At 43.1% G+C, this 23,982-nt stretch overlaps 1 protein-coding gene across 8 annotated transcripts in view; it reads right to left on the bottom strand.

Moving 5' to 3' along the window:
- PPP4R1 (protein phosphatase 4 regulatory subunit 1) overlaps positions 1-23,841 on the bottom strand; it is a 70,585-nt gene extending 46,744 nt beyond the window's left edge. For 2 of the 8 annotated variants that reach the window (XM_082354033.1, XM_082354031.1), the window contains exons 1-2: positions 14,745-14,921; positions 14,602-14,646 (exon numbers count right to left, since the gene is read on the bottom strand). In XM_082354033.1, the coding sequence (XP_082210159.1) occupies positions 14,602-14,646; positions 14,745-14,751 (52 nt within the window). In that variant the 5' untranslated portion in view covers positions 14,752-14,921. Of the gene's footprint in view, positions 1-11,637; positions 11,690-14,601; positions 14,647-14,744; positions 14,925-16,705; positions 16,784-16,999; positions 17,084-18,247; positions 18,319-23,537 lie in introns of those variants that run through there. The other 6 variants (XM_082354034.1, XM_082354032.1, XM_082354037.1 and 3 more) reach the window with 5 other exon arrangements.
- Between the last annotated feature and the right edge of the window lie 141 nt (positions 23,842-23,982).

Raw genomic sequence — 23,982 nt, forward strand, 5'->3', positions numbered from 1 at the left:
ACCAGCACCAGCACCAGCTCCAGCTCCAGCACCAGCACCAGCATCAGCTCCAGCTCCAGCAGAAACCCAGAGCCATAGAAACCAACATCCCATTCCTTTAAATTTAAGGAAAACAGTGTCTAAAATGTAAAAATTTAAAAGTTGCACCCATTTGAAATTTTAAAGATGATTAATCACTACACACTTATAGTGACAGTGATGTGAAAAGGGCAGAGGCTTTTTAAAGTTAAGACAGATCTGGGTCCAAATCTCATGTTCTGCTCCTTGTGAACTATGCATGTGGACTTACGCAAGTAATTAATTAATTTGGCTCCATTTCCTCACATGTAAAATACTTGTTTGTTGTCAAGACTTTAAGACACACTGACAAAGATAACACCTATAACGCACCTAACACGGTGTCAGGCTAGTATGTCCATGTTCCCTCGAACACGCAATTCATTTGTTTCTGATACAGAGAATCTCATCGTGGTTTCCCTGTGTTTTTAAATGTCTTCATTCATTTCATTCAACAAGTAGGATGGCACACCTACTGTTTACTTTAAGTGCCAGGCACTCAACAGGGAACACAGATATAAAAACTAGACAGAAATTGTATGCATGTATCTATGTACACACATATGTATATATGTGTGTGCACAGACACAGACAAAAATATGCTACTAAGAAAGATGCACGGTGTAAGAGTACATACAAAGTGTGCTGCCCACTGTTACACTTCTAGGTCTGCCCTGGTGAGCAAGAAAAGGCTTCAAAGCCCAGCCAGTTCTGGGAAGATACACTGAGGTTTGCCAAGCAGGACAGAGGGCGGAACAGGGAGTCCTAAGCCGAGAAGCCCAAGGGCAGGGAGTCGAGGAAAACCAAGTCATGTCTAGAAAACGAGTAGTTGTTCAGGACACGTGGGGCACAGGGTTCACACAGAAGTGAGGCAGGAGGAGGAGGGGACGGTGACCAACCAAAATCAACTTAGCCTTCTAGTTTTTAACAGAGTAACATTATTACATTTTGCAAACTCCTCCTACCTGTCTGGAGAAATCGCACTGCCGCCCTGTAACTGGGACTGGCGCTTGAGATTTTCTAAGCAACAATGGAGTTAAATTCAACCATTATCTCCTTTGAGTGACAATTCCGGGCAGTGGAAATACTTATTCACCTATGTTATAATAAAATGTGATTTAAATGATCAATTATTAATTAAAACCATCTTTTTTTTTTTTAATTCAGAAAGAAGCAAAGATCGTGGTGTCTCTCCCAAGCCGAGCCGCCTGCTGGTCAGCGCATGGTGTTCTGAGAGCACCACCGCCAGCCCTGCCTCGCTCCCCTAACCATCATGGAAGCCCTCGGCCCCGCCAGGAGCACAACTTCTCACCCGAGGGAGGCAATTCTAGCTCTGCCTGCATCAGCACCACGAGCCGCTGTCCTACTCCCCATCAACAAGGCTCAGATATGCTCCACATTCATGCTAATTTCATGCTCACTCAACAAGACTTCTGAGCCTACTCTTCTTAAAGCTTACACTTCTCTCAGACGTCCCAAACCTCTATTCCAAGTCCCCAGAACTACCTTCAAAAAATCACCTTCCATTCCTATCTTTCTACCATACATGCATCTGAGGCCAAGTCGGGAAAAAGAACATGCCAGCAACCATGAGCACGGGAGCACGGGAAGAGCAGCGTGAGGGGTCGCCCGTCCGCACACCTGCATGAGGGCAGCGGGAGGGGGCGCAGAGGCGCTCAGCTGCTCTCACGCGCGCCTCGGAACAGCACCTCACTGCCCTGCCTAAACAGAGATTCTCCCTCCACGGCCACAAACACCACCCCCTCACCGAGGACTCAACCACAGAAACGACGTTCCCACACGGAGGGAAAGGCAAGGCTGGCTGCTGGCCCTGCACACCTGGCCGGGACCACACTTTAGGGGCAACACAAGGTAATTAAGGGCCATTCTGACCACCTGGGCTTTTTCCTGAAACACTGAATCCAGAACTTAAGCCTGCTGGTCTCTAAAATGACTTTTCATCAGACTTCTTAAAGCTGTAGCTCACCTCCTCATCGAGACAAAAGCAATCTGTCCCATTTCTTTCACTCTTGTGACTCTTCTCACAGATTGGCAATAATCTGCCAAAACTAGGGGCAAGGCTGACTCCCCCATCCCCACACCGTCCTCTTAAATTCTCTTTTCTTGGATTCTCTTGGGATATTTTCTACCTTTCTATTCTTGCTTCTCTCTAACCCTTTTGTGTAGGTAGTTTCTTTCCCCCCACTTTGTCCTCCTATATACATTGTACACACACACACACACACACCCCTCCTCCCCTCGATAAGCCACAGCTTCCACTACCATTCACAGTGCAGAGGACCCTAAAGTTCTCCTGCTCTGACCCCCACAGCCAGGTTTGCAGGTACTTCAGAGTCTGCACCTCCATGTCACGTGTTTTCTGAAAACCAAACTGTCCAAAACCAACCTTATAAAAAATCAGCTCTTCCTCATGACTTTCTGATTACCACCATTTCCCCCAGTAACCTGCAGTTCTCAAACATGAGGCCTTCAGTTACTCTGTAAGGCACTTTTCTTGCCGCCACATCTGATCAGTCGCTAAGAACTAGAAATTCTACTTCTATGAAGTACTCTGTATTCCCACACCTCTCAGTTTCCAATACCCTAATTCAGAGGCTCTGATATCGTCTGCTTAGAGCAAACCGGGGTATTTGAACCCCATAAGGTACATGAAGCTTTCCCGAGGAATAAATCAAGCAGATAACTCCAAGGGCTATACCAGACCCCAACCTCCAGGAGTACTCCATCACAAAAATGTGCCTGGGCTGTGGATCGAAGGCTTTCCCTTCACAACCTCCCACCTCCCGTGACCTCAAGGCTGCACTGCCCCCATGCAGAAAAGCCTCCACTGCGAAGCAAAGGGACCCTCTGCAACACTGAGGAAGTGTTAAGAGTTCAACTCTCTAAAGGCTGTAATATATACTTTTACAAGACAGGTATTCATTCTTCAACCCTTTGCTTTCAAAAAAATTGAAAGACCGACAGCTCATTAAAAATAATTTTTAAATTTCTGACACATAAGTTGGAAGAAGTTCAAGGAAATTAGTGGCATCGCTAGTAAAACCCTTTCCATCCACTTATCTATGTCAACAAAATTTCTCTGGGCTTATAGCTCTTAAAATAAAAAGTAGAAATTGATGCTAAATATTGTCTTATTCTAGCAATAAATTATATTCACCCATGAATACGTTACTTTTTAAAAGCTCCATCCATTTTATTAACAGACGCCTATTTAATAAAATTTTGCTTACCAAGTATTTATCATAATTTGCAATACATTCTGGTTGATCAACTGAATATTAATAAAGAAAACAAAGTTTTAAAGTTTTTTTATGGCCACAGGAAATTAAAAATTTCAATTTCTCCTATATCTTTGGTGCAAAGAAACGTGATAGGGTGATCAATAAAACTTGCAAGCATAAAAATATATTAAGGTAAAATTTTTTGCAGGAAAAAGATCAAGAAGAAAAAAGAACAATGTAAAATTCCCAATTTAAAGTTTATTCTTGAATTTTTGAAAATGGATGATAGTGTGAAGTGCTACATTTAGATTCCATTTTTAAAAGTGACATGACAGTTTCATTTTGAAAATACCTTTAAACTTGAAAATGTCTGAGAGGAAGTTTCCGAGATTATTTTAGAAGGTATCCAGTCATTAAGTTTGAAGACCACTGCTCTCGACTATCACAACGGTCAATCCACTTACTCCAGTCTCCTCATCCTAACCCGGTCTGCAAATCAGAACCACTTCCAACCCTCCGAAAGCCCGTCCTCCCTCCCCTCCCCCACCCGTCTGGATGAAGGTACCGCTCTCCCACGGTAATCCAAGGGCCCCCCTGATCTGCCCCCCAAAACCCCAGCACACAGCCTATGCTGGGGGCCGTTTTCTGCAGGTGCCTCACACCTTCCCATCTGCTCCATGTCTGCCCTCTTTACCCTCATCTCAGCGTAAACTCACCTACTTATAAACACCACCCAGGAAGTATTTCCTACTCTTTCTGATGAAGAGCTCTTCCTCCTACGAACTCCCCACAGTCTTGGGGGCTTGTGCTTTACTCCACCAGCCATTGCAGTGTTTTATTTTTTCTTCTTTATTTTTCCTTTTGTTCTCCCCCCAACCCAAACACAGGTAAAGTCCCAGAAGACAAAGCTTGTCTTGCTAATCTTTTTATTACCTAAACAAACAAAACCAAAAAATGGGGTCTAATGTTTCTCCTGAAGAATGCCTATTCATTAATATTTGTTAATGAGAAGTTAGTCCACAGAGACACCTGCGGAGACAAGGGTCTTTTAATAGCACTTTATCCTCCCCTAAAACACTCACAAGACCATTAGCATATTAGCACCTTTGAGAAGTACTACACCCAAGAGAACTGATTAATTCGTACAACTTAACTTTCACCAAGCTTGATGAAAACATCCTTCTATTCCCCACACAGCCTCTAGGAATATCCACTAAAACAGAAAAAAGCTGATGGTCTGTCCTCCTTCAATCTTTCCCTTGATAATGCTAAGGCCACAATAAACTTGCCGAATTTTTGTTTGTTTGTTTCCCAAGTCCTTTACATCTTAGAAAATGAAAGATAACGAGACACACCATACAGATTTAATCATTTATAAGAGTTACCTTGAACTTTCATCAAATCTTTAACCGTGGTCATTTTTAAGTCTTTTGTCATTTACAGACAGTTCTGGGTGTACTGTGATGCTTTTGCAAATATGTTCCTATAAAAGGGTTTCATCTTCAAGGAATTCATGGAAAAGACTCTGACAAGTACAGGTTTCTGGTCACTGACTGTACTGCTGAACTGAATGAATAAGCATTTTCAGAACTCTAATGAAAAACTGATGAACTCATAAAAGTGCTAACAAAAGATCAAGATGAAAAAAAAACTGATTACATGGGACTGAGTGAACTGATGAGGATGATTATAATTTTTGTGACTTTCTGTTTGAATTAAAAAAAAAAAATCCCACAAGGACTCAGAGGCAAAGAATATACAAATCAATTTTCACTGCAAAGTAAAGGAGCTGTTACAGTGGAGGATTACTGGACTGAATGTCAATATTATGACATAGTATGAGTGTGTTTCATGTTTGGTAATTGCAATCATTGTTGCTTTTGTTGCGGTCATCCATGTACAATGCTTGGTGTCAGTCTATCTCTTGTAAAAATAAAATACAGTGTGTGTGTGGAAAAAAAAAAATAGCAGTGGTTAAAAAAAAAAAAAGAGGAGACCCTTAAAAAAAAAAAAAGTTACCTTAACATTTGGGGCTTTAAATATTTTAACAAATAAACAAACCAACAAACAGGAAAGGCAAGCTCTTCTGAAAAGCAGAAAGCCAGCAAGGAAATGTAACTGATTCAGGTAAGAATCATCTACACACACTAATACTAACGGGTAAATGTTTGTCTGGGAATGGGATATCCCCCAGTGTCAAGTCACTTCTCTTACCAACTTTTCATACAGAAAGAAAAAAAAAAAGAGAATCTTTAAGTGGAGAAATCTGGTAGACATCACACCTTAACCAAGCTGTTAAAATCAAATTACCACCACCAATGATGGAGAACTGACATCAGGTGCCTTTTGAGATGAAACACTGAGAAAATCACGGAATTACTTACATAGCATCTCTGCACACACACAAAGAGGGAGGGAGAGAGAAAGGAGCAAAACCTGAATTAAATCACGAGCAAACAGATAAAACCAAGTTGACTCTTCCAAACTACCAACATCATGAAAGATAAAGGCTGAGAAATTGTTCCAAGCTAAAGAGACATGACAACTAAATGCAACGCAGGAGCCTGGAATGGCAAGGCAGTTGCTATAAAGGACATTATTGGACAATCGCTGAAACCTGATAATGAACTACCTATTACATAACTGATTTGTATCAATGTTACACTTTCTGAATTTGAGTGCTGATTATGACAGCCTGGCCTTGCTCTTAGGAGATACAGGCTAATGGTCAGGTCTACAACTTCTAAAAAAGTGCAACAAAGAAATTAAGATTATGAATAACCTACACATTACACTGTGTGTCTGTAATTATAATCATATAGAGAAACAAAGAGCAAATTGCCAAAATGTTAACAATGTTGAATGGAGGTGAAGAGTTTGGGGAATTAACTATAACACCTGTGCAACCTTCGTGTAAGTCGGAAAGTTCTCAAAATAACAAGTTTAATTTGAAAACAAATCATTTCATTATTTTACCGCAAGTTACAAAATGTTTATGGCCTTATTCAGCTTGGCCAGAAAATCACGATTCATCTCAGCAACTATATACTGAAGGTTTACTGTGTGCTGGGCTCTCTGTTATGGGTAAAGAATAAAAATGTTCCAGATATATATCCTCAAGCAACAGGTATGTCAAGTTTCAATGTGTGACAATATGCTTATCAGAAATCCTTTCTTCAAATATAAATATTAAAAGTTTACTAAATTCTTAGATTTTTACTAGTAAATAAGTATAAATTTGTCCTAGAGCATATTTAATTTCACAACTGAATTTAAGCAGGAATAATGTGCTAAAGTTTACTCTATGAGTATTTCAAAAAATATTTCCCTAAAGTATATACGCACATAAAAGAGGCAGGGGCGTGTTTATCTACTTTCAAATTAGGTACCAAGATCACGTTTTCTACACAGCATCTACTGGTCAGAGATGCAGCACATCAGAGCGTTTGCAGGTGTGAACTCCCATACATTATAGATGTGGTGTTTGTTTCTCCAGTGTGCAAACATTTTCCTTGCAGTCTTATTAACCCAATTGCTTTGGTTAGTAATCCTTTTTTCTGTACATAATCCAAACATAAAACTTGAGCTAATCCAGGTCCAAATAATCACCAGTCCCCATAAATGAGGTACTGAATTTATCTGAAGTCTTGAGGTTTTATTTCTACCAAAAACTAACTTGATAGATTTAAATGTGAAAATAATTTCTATCAAATCTGACTTTGAATACAACTTCAAAGCAATATATAAATTTAAATATAAATTCATCAATAAGATTTTGGACTGACCACTTCAGTAATTAGGTAGTGCCAGGATCAGACATACCAGATCACGCCGATGTTCTTGCCCACTTTTGCTCCAGTGACTGGCTCCCTTATACACGAGTGTTTTAAAACACAAAGAAAAAGGGTATATTGTGCTTCCAACATTCCCATGGCAGGCACTACCCGGACAAAAATGATTTTACCCACCAAATATTTGGAACATGCTATGACCTTCACATCACCCAGAATCTCTAGGAGGTTAGATGACCTAAATAAAGGACAAATTAAGGGAGGTCAAAACTGGAAGGCAGGAAGAGTACAGTAATAAAGAGTAATAAAATAATAAAGACCGTGTCAGCCAGGTCTAGATGTAACCCAACACTTGCAAGGTAGGTGACTGAGCAAATTATTTAACTGTTCAGATAAGCCTCATCAGGTGCCACTTCTGTAAATTTGTGGGGCTACACACCTCACTGGGGAATAGTGTCAGCAAGATTATAGCACAACACCCAACACACAGTATGACAACACGTGGTAATTTTAAAAATGAACAAAATCCAGAAATTTCTCCCACTTCCCTTCTGCAGCAAGTTAAAGAACTATGTGAGAGGATGTCTGGGGAAAAAACTCTAAAACCTACAAGGTCTGAATTGTATTCTACCCTCTGCCACCAAGACCTTGGGCCCAAACTTTTCCATGCTTAAAATGAGAAGGATGAATATATAATCTGTCCTCTAAGTCTTGATTTCTGTAATTCTGGAATCATTGGCTCACGAGAGGCATAGCACGATTCAAATTTTTAAGTTTATGTGATTCTCTGGGTGATACAGCAAACCAATTTAAAATATAAAATTCAACTTTTATTTACCAATATTCTTTTGTTACCATTAAGGCTGACCCAAAATGGTGAAACGTGCGTATTAGCATGATAAAAAACAAGCAAGATCTTGCTTCTTTTAATCTGGTGATCAATATTAGATGAAAGTGAGTTTAGTGATTATACAGGTGGGATTTATTACAGTAGAACCAGCAAGGAAAATGTCTCAAGAATTTAATCATGTAAACTTTCATAAACTACCATACCTCACCATAATCTCAGATGTTCTTCTGTTCGCGGATTACAATATCACATTGCAGGTATATGCCTTGTGAGATATTAAGAGTTAAAATAAATGACACTGGGATGTCTTTAAAGTACTCTAGCTGCCTCCTCCCAAACCCCACCACAAAAGTTCAGATGTTAGAGGGAGAATAAGTAAAAGGTGGGTATATGATGGCTCATTTGCTTTTGTGTATTTCCGAAATTTCCCATTTAAAAAGTGAACAGTATTTACCTTAAAAAAATCAATGTAATGCATAATATTAAAAGACTAAAAAAGAAAAAAATCATGAATGCAGAAAAAGCATTTGACAAAATCCAACATTCATTCCTAATTTCAAAAAAGGTCTCAGGAAACTCAGGGGACTTTTCTCAACCTGATAAAGGGCATCTGTGAAAAAATAATAAATTGAACAGCAAAATTCAAACTTCCACACTTCAAAATACACTGTTAGGACAATGAAAAGAAAGTCAAGGAATGGAAAATAATATTTGCAAATCCCATATCTGAGAAAGGACCTGAATCCGGAATATACAAAGAACTCTCAAAACATAGTAAGAAAACAAATAACCCAATAAAAAAAGATTTGGACACTTCACCAAAGAAGATATACAGATGCTAAATGAGCACATAAAAAGATGAGCATTAGGCTTCCCTGGTGGCGCAGTGGTTGAGAATCTGCCTGCCAATGCAGGGGACACGGGTTCGAGCCCTGGTCCGGGAAGATCCCACATGCCACGGAGCAACTAAGCCCATGCGCCACAACTACTGAGCCTGTGTGCCGCAACTACTGAAGCTTGCATGCCTAGAGCCCATGCTCCGCAATAGGAGAAGCCACTGCAATGAGAAGCCTGCGCATTGCAACGAGGAGTAGCCCCCGCTCGCCGCAACTAGAGAAAGCCCACATGCAGCAACGAAGACCCAAAGCAGCCAAAAATAAATAAAAGAAAATAAATAAATTTATTTAAAAAAAAAAAGATGAGCATTATCAGACTTTAAGGAAATGCAAATTCAAACTGCAAAGAAAAACACACTTAAGAGACTAAAGTGCCCAGCAAGGGACTGGACTCTCACACACGCTGGTCGGGGCGGGAAGCCGTACAGCCACTTTGGAAAACAGGCTGGCAGGTTATCTACCCGAGAGAAGGGAGCGTTATATCCACACAGAGACTTGCACCTGAGAGAGCTGTAACAGCCAAGAACTGAAAGCAGTCCAAAAGCCCAGCAACATCTTAAAGACAGAACACCTGAGAGAAGTGAAGTAAACCTGCTCAAGATTATACAGTGAATAAATGGCCAGAGCCTCTAAGTTTATGAAGACTTAGCGCTCTTCCCCCTTCACTAAACTATACCAGGACATATTCCAGAAGCGCAGCGCGATCAATGCTCAAATACTAACCAAACTGGTACCAATTAGGCCAGAAAAGGAGTCTGCTCCTAGGTTTGGGGAGAAAGGGAGCTAAGAAGACTGACTTGTAAGGATAGAGTTGGGGAAGGGCATGGGGAGGTGGCCCTCGGGGGACCTGCAAGCTGGGAGACTGTGCAAAAGTCCCCTCCTACAAGTTCTAGGGAGCACTGGCCTCTCCACCACCTTTACCAAAGTTGCAGAGGTGTGTCACCTGATCTTCTTCCCAAAACATTAAATCAGGTTTATTTTCAGATCCAAGTTAAAAGCAAAACAACACCCCAATTCAAGTGCAGAAACTGCCCACCCTCTCATGTAGCTGATGGCAAAAATTCTTTGCCATCAAGAGAGAAAAATGCAAAATTCCAAAACATACGGCAAACACAGGGGTGAAGTAACAGTAGTTTAATAAACAAATATGAAATCTCTGTTTTGATGAGAGGAAGAAATGAGGCCAAAGGACCAGAAATAAACCAGTGATAACACATGGCAGATTAAGAACTTCACCCGGCAAGGGCTTGTTCTCTCTCACAGGTAGAACAACAAATAAAAACCTATGCATTTAGGTGTCTGGGTCCCCCACGCCCCGGTCCTGCAGCTACAAGCCCAAGCGGCTGACACACACGGTTACAGAGAACAAAGAGTACTCTCCCTTTTTCTTTCTTTTTTTTAAGAAATTCTGTATGGGGAATTATGACCCAAGGCATCATCAACTGATTCTATATGCATGTGGGTACCACTAAAACCATGTTTAAGCACCTTTTCTAAGACACCAACCATATTATCTCTAAACAAAGACTTCTCCTGTCCAGTCTTGCTGGTAGCAATCAAAACATGCTACAAGTCTCATGACTTACTCTCCCAAATCCCTATTTAACAACACTTCTAAATATTATGATTTTCAAGGGCACCTTCCTCAGGTTTTCGACCGACTCCCCGGCCACCACAGGACACAGCCCCAACTTTTCACTCCTCGCTTCCCCAGGTGGCGAGACTCTAAGAAGCTTATCAAACCCAGTTTTCAGAAACAGTCGAGGGCCCAGAGGCTCTGGACGGAGTTTAGTCTAGGTAATTACACCCAATTAGTTCTGGATCCATCGTTAATTCACTGTTTCAAACCTGAAAAACAGTATCATGTAAAAGGATTCCAAAACTTTAACAGGAAAAATTCTGTGCTGTGTCATATTGCAGAACACAGCTCCAAAAGCCCTTCCAGAGCGTGCTAGTCACAGCCGAGAGAGAGGTTAACAGAAAGACTTACACCTGAGCCTCATCTGAATCCCCTCCCTCTAGATTAAATTAAACCTTAGGCAGCATGCTAGATTCATCTTCAAGGGTATTTATTCTAAGCACAGGTTCAAACAAATCGCCTACGCAAGCTGGGGCTGCTCGATGGTGTAAACTGGGCAATCTAAGAAAAAACAGTGTTTAAAACACAATATTTAGAATCAGGAGGCCTGGCTTAAAATTCTGGCTGGTACTTAGGAGTTTTGTCCCCTGAGAGAATGATTTAGTCCCTCTGCATATCAGCTGACTTATTTATTAGTATCGGCACACCAGAGCCTACACATCCCACGGCTACTGGGAAGAACCACCCGCATACAAAAGATACTGCTAACCACTAAGCGTTATGTCATCTTTCTTTTAAAATAATCTTCTTCAACATATTACTCTGACAGAAATTTAAATTTTAATCAAACTCCTTCTATGAAATTATTTTTACAAATGTTAACTCACCAAATCCTACTGTATCTTAAGTCCCATCTCACCTATCCTAGAAATCCAGCAACTTCAGTCTACATCAAAATTGCATCTGTGAAGAACTGACAGTAGAAATTTAAAACTCTTTCTCTGAAAGTCTATCTATAATTCTGCACTGACTCCCATCATTCCAGGCACAGGAAGGGTTCACCCAACTCAGAAGTTGCTCTGCTTTCACTCTGAAATTCAAAGTGTGTTTCATCCGACAGTATTGGAAGTATCACTTTTAACCAAAAACAAACTTAGTTTTTCAATGCATTATTCTCCTAAACTTATTTTAATAGTACCTTACAATGATGATATTTACTTACCTTTATGACCTTTTGAGATGTACATACAAGGCACCATTTTTCACATATTAGGATTTTGTTTCTTTTTCTCCAAGGGTTATCAGTCAAGTCCATCTCTGACCAACCCTTTTCCAGTTCTACCCACTTTTCTACTGATTCTACAGAGACTTGGGGGCTTAAAACGAAACAAATCAAATGAACGACCTGAGAGCCTCATCTCAGGGTCTGGCAATACCCCCCCTTTCAAGATCTGGACCCCACCCATGGCCTCCCCCCGGCACCCCAGCTTCTCATTACTTGTACAATAGTATTTACTCTCTCTTCCATCTTAGTCTAGGTTCTGCATTTAGGAAAGGCAACCAAGAATATAGAGCTGGGGGCCTTCCCTGGTGGCGCAGTGGTTGAGCATCTGCCTGCCAATGCAGGGGACACGGGTTCAAGCCCTGGTCTGGGAAGATCCCACATGCCACGGAGCGACTAAGCCCGTGAGCCACAATTGCTGAGCCTGCGCATCTGGAGCCTGTGCTCCGCAACAAGAGAGGCCGCGATGGTGAGAGGCCCGCGCACCGCAATGAAGAGTGGCCCCCACTTGCCGCAACTGGAGAAAGCCCTCGCACAGAAACGAAGACCCAACACAGCCATAAATAAATAAATAAATAAAAATTAAAAAAAAAAAAAAAGAATATAGAGCTGGAGCAAAGAACAATGTCTTCCCCTCTCAAGGGCTGACTCAGCCCTGGCCTGGCTGAAGGGGCAGGTCTGGAGGCGGCCTCCACCAGCGCTGCCTGAGACAGAAGACGGGGCTCGGGAAACACAGCCCAGTTGTGCGGGCAGCCCAAGCCCCTCTCTAACGTCTCTGGTCCTCTCCCTTCTCCAGGATGTGCCAAGCCTCTCCGTTCCCTGCCCGTCCATCTAGCCCTGGAACAAGGTCCCACCGCCAGGTTCCCCTCTCACCCTTCCTCCCTTCAAAACAGATGCCAAGTGGTCCTTCAGCTGGCCACATGTTCCAAGATCCCTTGTTCCCGAATATTCTGGGTAAAGGTTATCACCTGTAGAAACTATAGCAACTAAGAAAAATAAGCAATTATTCTAACAATGACCTCAACCAAATTATAAATATGCAAATAAACTATCTGTGCCTTCAAAGGTCGAACATTTTATCCTAAATTAAAACACACTGGACAATACTGTAAATCAACTATACTTCAATTTAAAAAAAACCCACACTGGGAATGAACTGGACCTTAAAAAAAGTTAATTGCAAGCATTAGCAGCAACTGTAAATATGTAAATTCTGTGGTGTAATGGTCGACATCAGTATTCCCTTCCCTGCACTTTCCTTCCAGCTTCCCTCACTCTTTACTCATAATAACAACACATAATAGTCACTATTTTCCAGCTACTATTCTAAGTGCTTTACATGCATTAATTCATGTACGGCTCTAAACAACTCTATAAGGCAGCTAATATTAATTACGCCTGTTTACAAATGACAACACTTAGACACAGAGAAGTTCAACTGAGCGGCAGGAGTCCATTCAAAGTGACAACGCCAAGAACGGAACAAAGCAGTCCAGCTCCTGAGTCTTGTCTATTAACAACTATGCTAGGATGCTTCTGACACCTTCATTGTCACACTTACATTAAAACTGCTTGTAAACCACTAGAGGGCACGGACTGTGACCATCCTTCACACTGCTCTATCCTCAGTACCAAGCAGAAGTCTGGAGGGTCCTGAGAAATCACTGCTGAGTTCTGCACAGGCAGGTTGCCCCTTCTAGACTGTGCCCCTTAAGGGTGAAGGGCAAAAGTACAGCTCATCCTTTAAGCTTTAAGTGTGCACAGCACCTAAGTGACAATAAATGAATGACGGTTCCGGACACCTGCTGAAAGAAAGCGTCTTCTATCTGCAAAACCTTGAACCTAAATACAAGCCTGAGAAGCCCCCGTCTGGAGACAATCAGTCACCTCTCCAAACCTCTCCCATCCTAACTTTGCAGAAAATCAAGCGCTGCCTTAACTAACATTTCAAACTTACTCGTAGGCCGCCCATAGTCCTACGGTACAACGTTAAGGAAATGTAAATGCTGTCCTTCACTACATGAGCACTGCTGCCTTAAAAGAGAGTTTTACTGAAAACACATCAACTCAGACTTCGCAAAAGGTTAAGTTTACATATGGTTAATTCACTTTCGAAATACTTCTTTAGAGACTCCTAAAGAGTAAATTCCCCTCACTTCACTCAAAACACCCAGTAATTTAAAAATTAAGCTTAATGTGGGCACGAGAAACCACATTAGACATGCTAAGGACGAACTCCACGGCATTTACAAGAGCAATTTCAAAGCGCAGCCACCTCGGAATTCCCGACTTGGATGATATTAGGGTCAGTGAGTCTCAGCACCGGGCGGGCTCTCCCCTAAGCCCCCCACACGTCCCGCCCGGGGCACCACTTCAACTCGAGGGCAATTTCCAAATTATCTTCCGACCTCGGAAGAGCACATACGAGAGGGACACTTCCTTTCTGACACTCCTCCGGGAACAATGTCAAACTTTCTGCTTTTCTTGAAGCAAAAGACCAAGCCCTGAAAACTTCACTGTCCCCGGGAAAGCCGAGATGTGAAGATGCAGGAAGGCCCGGCTGAGTCGCCAACATTTGCGCCGAAGAAAGGCGGTCGGTGAAGCCGGCCCATCCCGCCCAGGCCGCCCCTTCCGCCTCCGCGGCCACGGACCCCGGACCCCGGATCCCGGACCCCGGTACGGCGCGTCGCTGGGGCGGCCTCGGGCAGGCTCCGTGCGGCGGGCGGCGCCCCGACCCGCCCGCGGCCCCCGTCCCCGCCGAGGCGCCGGGAACCAACGGCCGCGCTCCCGCTTCCGCCGCCGGGGCTCCGCCCGAACGGCCGCCGGCCGCCCCCGAGCCCGCGCCGAGGCCTGGGCGCCCGCCGCCCTTCCTCCCGCCCGGCCCGGGCCCGGCCGCTCACTCACATCCGTCCGCGTCCTCCGGCAGGTCCTCCTGCAGCAGCGACAGGTCTGCGCCGAGGGAGACAAGAAAGGCCGTGAGCCCGCCGCCCGCCTCCCGCCGCCCCGCGCCCCCGCCTGCCGCCCGCCGCCCGCCGCGGGGCCCGTACCCGCCATCTTGCGGCGCCCCCTCCTCCGCCGTCGCCCGGGGACCCGGGGCTCCAGGGGCGGTGCGCGCGGCGGCCGGCGGACGCGCGCGGGGGGCGGCGCCGCGGGGACGCGCAGGGCGGGCCGAGGGCGGCGGGCCAGGGGTGGCTCCGGACGCCGGGCGGACCCGGCCCGCCCCGCCCGCCTGCACGCCGCTCCGCCTCCCGCCTCGCTCGCTCCGCCCGCCGGCGCGCTCTCGACTCAGCCCGGCCCGGCGGTGTGCGGAGTGCGGTGGCGCGGCTGCTGCCGTCGCCGGGGCCCCGCGCCGTGTGCTGGGCGGGGCGGGCGGGGCCTCCCGCGCGCTTTGTTGGGTCACCGGCGCCGCCCGCCGGGCCGCGCGCACCGGGGGCCGCGGGGCCACCTCCGGGCGGGAAGCACCGCCTCCGCGCCGGCCGCCGGGTGCCGCGAACAAAGCCGTGGGGACGGCCGGGCTCCCCCGCTGGTCCCCCGCGTCCCGGCTCCGGGCTCAGGTCAGCTCCGCCGCCCGCGCGGTGGGCGTGCGACCCGGTTGTAGGAGGACGGGCGACCCCCGCCCCCGGGATTGTCGGGATTAATGAAGAACGGCGGGAACCGAGCACCGTGTACTGAGCATCCCGCAGGTGCTGGGGGAACGGCGCCTAGCACTAGCTTTTTGTCTTTAAATAATTTTGGTAGCTCTTGAGGTGCTCAGCTGAAATGTGTAGCACAGACTCTATTATTCCATACGTGTTAAGTGGTGAACGCAAGCTCCCAGTGCAGGGTGGGGACCCAACCCAGGATTTCTGACCCACTTCCCACTGTCCTGTGTCCAGGAGTGCAGCCCACTTCCCCGTCTCCCCAGAGCCTCCAAGATGGTGATGCCCTCAAGGGAGACAACACAGGGACTTGTGTAAGTGATGCCACGTTGGGCTCTGGGGGAGGAGATGAAATTCTGAATAGTCTGCACGGTGGTCTTAATCAAGGACACTATATTACATCAGAGCCTCTGAAATTCATAATTCTGGGTAATAAAATGGGTCCCACATAGCTATTCCAAAAACTTCCCTCTCAGATGTTACAGGATGGAACGCATATTGCATAGTATGTATTAGGTTTCTGAGAGTAATAAAAACTGGAATAGCATCTCTAACTCTAGGTGTGTGTCTAATTTTCTCAAACATAGAATAATTAAAACTAAAAGCCAAACGGGCACAATCTAGTTTCACACCCTTATGTGAATTCAGCTGATACTAACTCTCAAAATGACAAGGAGTTATAAATTCACAAACTATCAATTGACTCAATCCGTGAGAATTTTGCCTTGCTGACACCTACCACTTTAGCAATTCTGGGTAGGAGGAGGAGGACAGAGCATTTGGCTCTTTACACTAACTGGTGATCTCCCTGCAGCAACACAACATCGACAGAGTGCCAACTAGGCTTCAGCCCCTGGACACACAAAGGTGAAGAGAATGATCTGGACCATCTACCCAGTAAAGTCAGACTTAACAATTCTCAGTGACGGTGATAAAACAGAGGTTATGCACCAAATGCTAGCCTGGGATACAGATCAACTAACTCTGCCTTGGGTAGCGAGGCTGCACAGTGAGTTTTATCTCACTTTCTCTGGGAAGGCAGCCAAGGAGGAGGGGCTGGGTAGTTTTGTCCATATTGTTCAGGAGCTGTGCATTTGGTTATCGTCTTACCTGCATCCCATGTTACAGCAGGTCCCTTGAGGCAGCTCGGTTTTTAGACACTTCAGTGAGGATGTTCTTATTCACGGTTTGGCACAACCATGTTTTTTACATTTGATGTTTTCTCCCACTCTCTAGTCCTTTCTCAAACATACAATAAAATTTTTTCACACCAGTATTCACTCTATAAAAGGCACTGTTTCCTCCTCATAGAAAATGGTATTTAAAGAACAGCCATTATTATTCTATGCCCTTACCCCAACTGTACTTACAGTGTCACGCCTGTGGATGCTGGAAGCTGTGTGTCTAGTGGTCAGAGCACAACCCAGAGTCTGCTCTGCCCCTGAAATCTGCAAAATAGAGGGAATGTCACAAGTCACTGTTTTAGAAAGTATTATCCAACTATGGCTATTAAGGCCTGGATTTTTCAGAATAAGTCCTCTTCCAAATGATAGTGAAAACTTTTATGAGTAGCCAAGGAGCCTTGGAAATTGATAAATTTGACTCTTGAAACACAAACAAACATGATAAGTATCATGGGGAAAAATTGCTAATAAACAACCCACCTGACATTGCTTGCTGCTGTGTCATTTATTAATTTTTGTATTGGTAATTGAACTGTTTACTTTTGCTTCAGGATGATCCTAAAGCTGAAAGTATATAAAAGGCAGATCTTTTAGTTATGGTTTTGAATAATAAAAAATGAATTAATCTGAAAATGGAGACATACAATAAAAATGTTTTTTAAAGAAATTTTTAACCTTTATTTTCATTCATCTCTGGGGTTTTTTTTTAGCCAGGTTGATGTCCCTCACAAACTGCCACTCCCCAGTAAAAAGAACAAATAGTTTCCTTTTTTTTTTTTTTTTTTTTAATTAATTGCCAACCCCTACCCAAAGCCTCCTATACATGTTTTGGTAAATTGTATGAAGGTAAATATTTGAAATTTTTCTTTCCTTTCTATGCTTCTTTTAAAGCCCTCTTTAAAGCTCCATGTCAAGATGACATTCCAAATTGTGAAATCTTAACTTTTCCTAGAGCTTTCATAGTTTGGCTTTGTTTTTCAAAGACATTGGATCTCTTTTTATTCACATTGGCTAAAGATACGTTTTCTCACACCACCTTAGGAAAACAATAAAGACTAGAGGGAGAAAATAGCTACAGAACTGAACCCTGTCCAGAGTTCTCTCTACTCAGGCTCTCCTTTCTCCATTTACAGGAGTTGAAGGCTGCCCATAGATGCAACAGAACTTCAACTCTGTCCATGGTCAGCCAGACCGCAAGTTTCTTAGCATAGGCTTGTTCTGAGCAGAACAGTGCAACCTAGAACCACCATTGTAAACAGAGTATAAAGGAAAGTAAACCCTCTGTTTCTTATCCACCATTTTAAGGACTCCAGTGCTTTTCACAGCACTCCAGATTAGTAGAACCAAAAGGATTCTGCATTGAGGAAACTTGCGGTTATTCCAGCTGAGGTACAGCACCCATCCAATTTGTTCCACGCATTTAAATTTTATTAGGAAAACTAAGATGTGAAAATAGTGAGCATTACTGAATTAAAATGGCAGTGTTGGTTTCCTTTATGCCTTTCTCTCCAAATGCACAAAGCATCAGTGGCAATCATGTTCAAAGCAAGGTGGAAGAGCCTGCCCCGATGTCTGGCAGAGTACGTGCTTGAGGAAACATTTATTATTCTGAATCTGAATGGATAAGTCAAGTTGAACCCGGAAAAAACCATAAGCAAACCACAGAGTCAAACCCAGATAAGCTCAGTAATTAAACTATGCCTTGATTCTAAAGTCTTTTCATACTACCTCTGCCCTCTGGTTCTATGATTCAGAACAAAAGTTTCCACTCCAATTTCACTTCTGTGTAACTAACGCCTTGTAACAAAATTCCTTCTGTTCCTGGTCCTTGATTCCTTCATTTGGTTTAAAAAAAAAAAAAAAAAAAATATATATATATATATATATATATATATATAATTTATTTATTTACAAAATATACACATATACAGGCACCATGACACAACACAATTCATACAAAAGATAACTACTCCATTTTTTAACTTTTTATTTTGAAATAATTACAGATTCACAGGAAATTGCAAAAATGTACTGGGAGGTCCTGTGTACCCCTCAGCCGGCTTCCCCCAATGGTAATATGGTACGTTTTCCAATATTTTTGAGATGTATGTACCAGGCATTATGTTAGGTGCTTTCGTGTACTTTCAGATTTAACGCAAACAGCTCTGTGAAGTAAGTATTGATATTTACGTTTTTCAAATAAAGGAAACCAAAGCTCAAAGAGGTTAAAATTTTGACAAAAGTCAGATGGCAAATAGGGGAGTTGGAATTCAAACGCTGGAATCCTTATTCTAAATGATGCTAATAGGATTTGTATATCATTATGTTCATGACTTTACCATCAAAATTGTCTCTCAGCCAGTTTCTCTGGCATCAGGAAAGCCTCTGTCCTCTCACATGTACGGTCTGGGTATCATCTTTTTTTTTTTTTTTTTTTTTACTTCCATTAACACATCAGGCCCTTCTTTCTTTTATTATTTAATTTTTATTTTCTTTATTTTTTTTGGCTGCATCGGGTCTTAGTTGCAGCACGCGGGGTCTTAGTTGCGGCATGCGGGATCTTTCTTTGCAGTGTGGGCTCTTCGTTGTGCGCAGGCTTCTCTCTAGTTGCGGCGTGTGGGTTTTCTCTTTAGTTGTGGCACGCGGGCTCCAGGGCGTGTGGGCTCTGCAGTTTGCGGCACGCGGGCTCTCTCACTGAGCCCATTAGCAGTCACCCACCACTACCACCCCCACACACCACTAGCCCCTGGCAACCACTAATCTGTTTCCTGTCTGTACCAATTTGCCTGCTCTGGACCTTCTATATAAACAGATTGATACAGCATGTGGACTGGCTTCTTTCACTTAGCATCATGGTTTCAAATTTCACCTATATTGTAGCATGGATCAGTATGTCATTCCTTTTTATTGATGAATAATACTTCATTGTATAGATATACACCATTTTATTTATCCACTCATCAGTTGATGGATATTTGGGTTGTTTCCACTTTTTAGTTATTATGAATAATGCAACTATAAACATTCACATGCAAGTTTTTATGTAAATGTATGCTCTCAGTTCTCTTGGGTATATACCTAGAGTGGAATTGCTGGATCATATGGTAACTTTAATATTTTGAGGAATTGCCAACTATTGTCCAAAGCAGCCACACCATTTCACATTCCCATCAGGAATGCATGAGAGACCCAGTTTTTCCATATCCCCTACATCAAATGTGGCTCTTCCGAAGTAAAGCTGTCTTTATTCACAAATGATGTGATTGTATATGTTGAAAATACAAGAATCTGCAAATAAACTTAAAATTAAGAAGTACATTTAGCAAAGTTACTGCACACAAGGTCAATTCTATAATTATAAGTCAGCACCCAATAGTTATACGCAAAAATTTAAAATTTGATGCCGTTTGCAATAGCATTTAAAAAAGTCAAATCCTAAATGAGGGGAGGGATAAAATTAGGAGTTTGGGATTAACATAGACACACTATTATAAATAAAATAGATAATCAACAAGGACCTACTGTGTAGCACAGGGAACTATAGTCAAAATCTTATAATAATCTAAAATGGAAAAGAATCTGAAAAAGAATATATGTATAACTGAATCACTTTTCTGTACACCTGAAACTAATACAACATTGTAAATCAACTATACTTCAATTAAAAAAAAGTCAAATTCTACAAACAAATCTAGTGAAAGATATGCAGGACCATTATATAGAAAACTAGAGAAATTATTGAGATAAATTAATCTAGAAAATTCTTAAAAAATATATATAAGGCTACAGCAAGGCCACAGATTAGAAAATTCAATTTTGTAAAGATGTCAATTGTCTTTCAAATTGGTTCATAGATTCAATTCATTCCCAATCAAAATCTGAGCAATTTTTTGTTGTGTGTGGATAGGGACAATCTGATTCTAAATGTAAGTGTGGAAATGCAAAGGGCCAAGGCAAAAATGCAAAGGGCCAAGGCAAAAAAAAAATACAAAGGGCCATTCCAAACAAAAAAAATTAGAAATGCTATTACTAATTTTGAAGAACAACAATATGGGAAGAACTTCCTCTATTGGATATCCAGACTTACATCAAAACTACAATACTTAAGAGAGTGTGGTATTGGAGTGAACATAAACAAACAGACTGATAAAACAAAATGAAGAGTCCAGAAGCAGACCCACACACATGTGGATGCCTGATTTATGATAACAGTGGCAACATAGAGTAGGAAGAGACAGACAAAAGCAGTGCAGCAGAGCTGGGAGCTGAGTCAACTGGGGTGTCAGATGAGGAAAAAAAATGAAACTTGATCCCTACCTCACTCCATATACAAAAATCAATTCCAGAGGAGCTGAGACACAAATATGAAATGTAAAGCAATAAAGCTTCAAAAGAGAGGAAAGGTGGGGGGGAGGGATAAATTAGGAGGTTGGGTTATATATATTATATATAAAAAAGATAATTAACAAGGACATACTATATAGCACAGGGAACTCTACTCAATAGTCTGTAATAACCTAAATGGGAAAAGAATCTGAAAAAGAATAGATATGTGTATATGTATAACTGAATCACTTTGCTGTACACCTGAAACTAACACAATATTGTAAATCAACTATACTTCAATTAAAAAAAAAAAGCTTCAAAAGATAACACAGGAGAATATCTTCCTGGCCTTGGGATAGGGAATGATTTCAAACACAATAACACTGACCACGCAGGAAAAAGATAAATTGGACCATATTAGAAGTTCTGTTACCCAAAGGCACTATTAAGAGAGCACAAGCTATCAAGTGGCAGATCACTGCAACACACATAACTGAAAAGAGTGTATCTTCAGAATAGTCAAAAAACTACAGATCATTAAGGACAGACAATCCAATAGGAACCCAGGCAATATATGCAAACAGGCAGCTCACAAAAGAGTATATCCACATGGCAAGTAAACACATGAAAAGGTGCTCAATCTCACTTCTCATCAGGGAAATGTAAGTTAAAACAATGATGAGATACCATAAAACACCCATCAGAATAAAACATAACTTAAAAGGTAATATCAAGTACTGCTGAGGATGTGGAGTCTTATTTTCCTACTGATGCTGTAACAAATTACTAAAAATTTAGTGGCTTAAGGCAACTCAAATTTATTATCTCAGAGTTCAGTGGGTCAGAAGCCTGACACAGTTTCACTGGGCTTATCGAGGTGTCAGAACTGCACTCCTTTCTGGAGGGTCTGGAGGAGAATCCATTTCTTTGCCTTTTTTGCTTCTAGAGACCCTCATGGTCCTGTGCTCTTGGCCTCCTTTCATTTTCAAGGCCGGCAAAATTGCATCACTGTGTCCACCCTTCCACGGTCACATTTGCCTCTGACTCACTTCCTTTCTGTTCCACATTTAAGAACCTGTGATGACACGGGCCCACCTGTGTCATCCAGCATAATCTCTCTCCATCAAGATCCGTAACTTAATCACAGCTGCAAAGTCCTTTTGCCACATAAGGTAACATATTCACAGGTTCCAGGAATAAGGATATGGACATAATTTTGGGCAGGGAGACAGGTGTGGGCATTATTCTTCCTTCCACATACAGCAACACGACTTTTATACAATGCTCTTAGGAATGGAAACTGGTACAACCACTTTAGAAAATATTTGGCAATATTTACTAAAGTCAAACACATGCAGAACCTATGATCCAGCAATTCCGTTCCAAGGGACATGTACGTACCACCGCTATTTGTAACAAGCCCACAAACTAGAAAAAATCCAAGTGCCCATCAACATTAAAATGGGTAAATAAAACTGTGCTATATTCGTGTTATGGAATGCCATATAGCAACGGAGATGAATGAACCACGGCCACACGCTATAAAATGAATGCCTCTCACAGACGTACTGCTAATTGAAAGAAGCCAGATGCTGCAGAACACATTCTGTGCGATCCCACCTATTCAAAATTTTTAAATGGGCAAAACTAACCTTTGGTGTTAGAAGTCAGTTTAGAGGTTGCCTTTGGGGGCACGGATAATGATTGGAAGAGGACCTGAGCAGCACTTGAGAGGGTATGGGTAATATTCCATTTCTTAGCCTGAGTGGAGGCTGCCTATGAGTGAACCCTCTGCGATTATTTTTCATGCTATGTCTTATGATTCGGGCCATTTTCTTCTGTATGCATGTTTTACTTTGACTTTTAAAAGTTTACTAAGCACACAAATAATGTGAATGCACTGAACACTACAGAACTGTATACCTTAAAATGGTTAAGATGGTAAATTTAATATTGTATGTCTTCTCCATACACACAATTTTTAAAAATGTATTTAAAAAAAAGAATTTGCCTCTTCCTGAAAAATGTGGGTGACAAAATCTAACCCAGCACCAGCACCTAAGAACTTTAAACACTCTGAATTTTTCTCCATATCATCTTTAGGGAGAAATAAATGAAGAGGAGTAGAAGGAGAAGGAGCAGGAGGGACAGGAAGGGAGGAAGAGGGGGAGGAGATGGGGCAGGGGTGGGGAGGAGATGGGGGAGGGGTGGGGAGGAGATGGGGGAGGGACGGGGAGGAGGAGGAAAGCAGAAGAAGAAAAAGGAGGAGGACGAGGAAGAGGGGGAGGGGCGAGGGACGGGAAACCAGAGAGGAAAAGGAAGTGTTTACCTGACTTAATTTGATTATTTAGTACTACTTTTGTTTTTGAAGCAGGGTTCCCCAGACAGGTTAGAGGCACCGCGCGCACCCTTGGTTTCTTCCCTCCCCTCTGGGTCCTCAGCCGCCCGCTTAGGATGCTCAGGCCCTCCCTGCCCCCCAAGCCCCTCGGGTGAGAGTCCCCGAGCCTGAAACTGGAGAGAGACGGAAGTGCTCCCGCCTCCATCCAAAGGCAGGGGCTTCGCGTCCTGGGTCCGTGGATGGGGAGCGGTCGCCTCACCCCCTTCCGATGGGGTTTCCAGGTCTGCGAAGTGTAAACTGTAAAATAAAAGTGCCTTTCCCGCGGTCTGTTGTGAGGGTCGAAGGAGTGAATACCTGTAAAGCGTCTTCACTTTACAGTGCAGACCGCGGCTGCACGTGGTGAGATGCACAGAGAACCCTCAGGTCACCGTCCGCGCCGCGCACCTGCGCATCCACGTCGCCGCTGTACGGGGCAGCGTGGGTACCTCCAGGTGAGCTCTGATGGCTCCCTATCTTTAGCTGTCACTGCGCCTCAACAGAGGGAAAGGACGCCCACCCCGAACTTAACGCTTCTCCGGATGGACTGGGCGCCCCGTGCTCACGCAGCTTTCACGTCCATCCTTCTGCCGGTTTAGAAATAAATAACGCATATATTAGGGAGGTAATAGCATGTGACTCCAGCCTTCGTGCTTTTAACTTCAACGGGATTTCAGCCAGGCGGTGGGGGTGGGGGAGTCCCCCCCCCGCTCCTACGTCATTTCCGGCATCCCCGAGACTGCGCAGCTCAGTGACCACGTGT

The sequence above is a fragment of the Balaenoptera borealis genome (assembly GCF_965194805.1).
Source record: "Balaenoptera borealis genome assembly, chromosome: 14".
Classification (NCBI taxonomy): domain Eukaryota; kingdom Metazoa; phylum Chordata; class Mammalia; order Artiodactyla; family Balaenopteridae; genus Balaenoptera; species Balaenoptera borealis.